The sequence below is a fragment of the Mandrillus leucophaeus genome, unplaced genomic scaffold (genome assembly GCF_000951045.1).
Source record: "Mandrillus leucophaeus isolate KB7577 unplaced genomic scaffold, Mleu.le_1.0 Scaffold12, whole genome shotgun sequence".
Lineage (NCBI taxonomy): Eukaryota > Metazoa > Chordata > Mammalia > Primates > Cercopithecidae > Mandrillus > Mandrillus leucophaeus.
In genome coordinates, this window is record NW_012100320.1 from 1,501,326 (window position 1) to 1,504,950 (window position 3,625).

Here is a 3,625-nt window from a genome sequence, read left to right on the forward strand (position 1 = left end):
ACACACACACACACACAAAATTTCATCTCCATCAATAATGATGATGATCTTTTTTTCTCTTGGACAGTCCTAACTTTCAAAGGAGACTTGGAATCTGCTATAAATATTAAGTCACACAAAAGATGAATGACTAATATAATACCATTAAATCTCATTTTGGCAGAGATGTGTGGTGGGGGCTGGGAGATAAATATCTTTCAATTCAGCAACTAATTAGAATTAAAACATGACTGGAAAATTTTGAAAACAAAGCAAAGATAATATTTACTTGGCATTTTTAAAAGTAAGTGCCAAAAAGCTAAGTCTAGAAAGGAAGTTGGAGACTCTGTCAACTAGACATAAGTGCAGTCATTTACCATCCTTTCGATAGCAATGCTCCAATTCTCGACGGTGCATGGTGGACACATCAACAACTTCAATCAGTCCCAGAGATCCATCCATCCGTCCCACCAACAACAATTCTGGAGACTCTCCTGACCAGGCTGCAGCCGGACCCTCTTCTGGCCAAGCCAGGGCAGATACCCAGTGAGGCTGAATATCTACTAATCCTTTTCCTCCTAAAGAGGGAAAAAATGTTGACTAGTTGTTACTTAATTATTAAAAAGAAAAAAAAGGAACAAAAATAAATATTACTTAATTCTAAAACACACTCAAAGCAGTTTCGAATTTCATAATAGCCTGCTAATAAATAAGACTGTGAAGGCAGGATCCTTCATTTATATACTATATATGATCATAAAATTAAACGTTTTCAGCTGGGCACAGTGGCTCATGCCTGTAATCCTAGCACTTTGGGAGGCCAAGGCAGGTCGATTACCTGAGGTCAGGAGTTCCAGACCAGCCTAGCCAAAATGGCGAAATCTCGTCTCTACTAAAACTACAAAAAAAATTGGCCAGGCATGGTGGCGCACGCCTGTAGTCCCAGCTATCTGGGAGGCGGAGGCTGCAGTGAGCCGAGATCACGCCACTGCACTCCAGCCTGAGTGACAGAGTGAGACTCCATCTCAAAATAAATAAATAAATAAAATTAATGTTTTTCTGTAACTGGTTTTTTTTTCCTGTTTTTTGATTTTTTTTTTTTTTTTTTTTTTTTTTTTTTTTTTTTTTTTTTTTTTTTTTTTTTTTTTTTTTTTGAGAGAGGGTCTTGCTCTATTGCCCAAGTTGGAGTGAGTGCAGTGGCATGATCATGGCTCACTGCAGCCTCAAACTCCCAGGCCCAAGCAATCCTTGGGCCTCAGCCTCCTGATTCCCTAAGGTTCCAGGCACACGTCATCACGCCTGGCTATCTGTAACTATTAATAGGACAAAATGGTACCTTTATAGAAGAGAGTGTAAAGAAAAAACACTGAATGTACAGATGTCAAGCACTTAAGTCCTTTCTCAACAATTACTGATAACCAGATTAGCATAAGAAACTTACCTGCAGTTAAGGCTAGCTATTCCTCAAATATGTGACAGAACAGCTATTCCTCAAATATGTGACACAGAACAGCTATTCCTCAAATATGTAAAAAACAAACAAAAATACTAAAAAGCTCAATATTACAATAATTATTTTTACTTTCCAGAGAGGAATAATAAAAACTGACAAGAATTTATACCTACAAAATAAACATAATAAAAATATTTCAAGCAATTCAAAAGAATATATAGCTTAAAATTCAGTGACGACTATATCTCCTCAAACCCTATTCTGAATACTTAGTAGTACATGAAAAAAAATTTAAGTTTATAACTACTAGGTTAGTTGACAGTCCCAGAAAGAAAAGTCAATAAATGAGCACTTCCTCTCTAATTTGAAGCACACAGTGCATAGATTTTCAAAGTTGTTGGAAGGCTTGTGAGTTTCAAGGTGAAGAGAAACCACTGTTCAGAAACCTAAGAGGAAGGTTTTAAAAAACTAGTTTCAGCAGTTTACTAGTGTTTACATGACTCTTACCATTAACTTGCCAGATATTCACCATCTTTTCCAAAGCGCCTGCTAGATATTTGCCACTGATACTCCAGGAAACTGGTGAGAAACTTGGATCGCTGGGTGATCCCAGGCTTTCCTCAGCATCCCCTTCCCTAGAATATAACAGATAAGTATGCAATTCTAATCCCCATCATTCAAAAGTAAATTAAACCCCAAACCTTAAAATAAGGGTTTCACACAGACTAGAGTGTATAACTGATTCTTCTGTTTCAAAACCTTGGCTAGCAGTATTTAACAGTTACACATTCATTAATATTTGTCATCATGTGAAAATGAATTATGAAAAAGTGATATTAGACTTTTCCTCATTTAATTAGTACACAACTTGTCAATAAACACATTTGAATTTTGTATGGGTTGTACAGGTGGTTATTATTCAGAAGACATTGATTCTTATTTGCCTAATCTCTTGGGAGGTCTTCAGAAAAGAAATAGCTACAGCTGGCTATAAAATTATTAAAAATGCAGCCGGGCGCAGTGGCTCACATCTGTAATCCCAGCATTTTGGGAGGCTGAGGCTGGCAGATCATGAGGTCAGGAGTTTGAGACCAGCCTGGCCAACATAGTGAAATCCCATCTCTACTAAAAATACAAAACTTAGCTGGGCATGATGGCGAGTGCCTGTAGTCCCAGCTACTTGGGAAGCTGAGGCAGGAGAATTGCTTGAACCCGGGAGGCAGAGGTTGTGGTGAGCCAAGATTGCACCACTGCACTCTAGCCTAGGCAACAGAGTGAGACTCCGTCACAAAACAAAACAAAACAAAACAAAAAATAAACAAAAAAAACTGTTAAAAATGCTACATTCTGATACAGAAGCAATATAATTACCCTAATTCCTAAACAACTCTTAAAGACCTATGGCAAAGTAGCCTACTGTTTTACATAGCTGAATGTTTATTTACCAGTAGATCTTGATTTAATTCTAAGTCCAGATACAGATGGTTTAAAATTATGTTTTCTGAATTGTTATCCTGGAAAGCTAAAAATACACACTGAAGATACAGTAATAGTAATCTAAAAGAAAATTTCAAAAACTTTTAGTGACAATATGATTACATTAACACAACCAAGATGAGGCAAGTTTAGGATTCTCTTATTTTAAATGGTATACATGTAATGTTAGCACTCACAATCTGTTGAACACACAGGTCTGTTGCAGTGAATATTGCTTCTTGGTAACATTCCATACGCGGATGGTGCCATCATTGCCACTTGTAGCCAAAAGACCTTTTTTATTACACCAAACACATGTCATTACCTAGAAAAGTTGAAACAGGTAAGTCTAGTAATACTTGATTCAAATGATTTTATTATTTGAAAAAGTTGTATCCAATTTTAAAAAATCTACCATGAAATTAAAGGAAAAGCATACATTCTTTTCTTTTCTTTTATTGAGATGAAGTCTTGCTCTGTTGCCCAGACTGGAATGCAGTGGCTCAATCTCAGCTCACTGCAACCTCCACCTCCCATGTTCAAGCAATTCTCGTGCCTCAGCCTCCAAGTAGCTGGATTACAGGTATGTGCCACCACGCCTGGTTAATTTTTATATTTTTAGTAGAGACAGGTTTCACCATGTTAGCCAGGCTGGTCTTGAATGCCTGGCCTCAAGTGATCTGCCCACTTCAGCCTCTCAAAGTTCTGGGATTACAG

General features: G+C 37.3%; 1 protein-coding gene across 1 annotated transcript in view; it reads right to left on the reverse strand.

Moving 5' to 3' along the window:
- Window positions 1–3,625, reverse strand: part of HERC1 (HECT and RLD domain containing E3 ubiquitin protein ligase family member 1) — a 250,627-nt gene that overhangs the window by 37,145 nt on the left and 209,857 nt on the right. The window contains exons 53-55 of the mRNA XM_011969255.1: window positions 3,106–3,233; window positions 1,940–2,067; window positions 357–557 (exon numbers count right to left, since the gene is read on the reverse strand). Coding sequence (XP_011824645.1) covers window positions 357–557; window positions 1,940–2,067; window positions 3,106–3,233 — 457 coding nt within the window. The remainder of the gene's footprint in view (window positions 1–356; window positions 558–1,939; window positions 2,068–3,105; window positions 3,234–3,625) is intronic.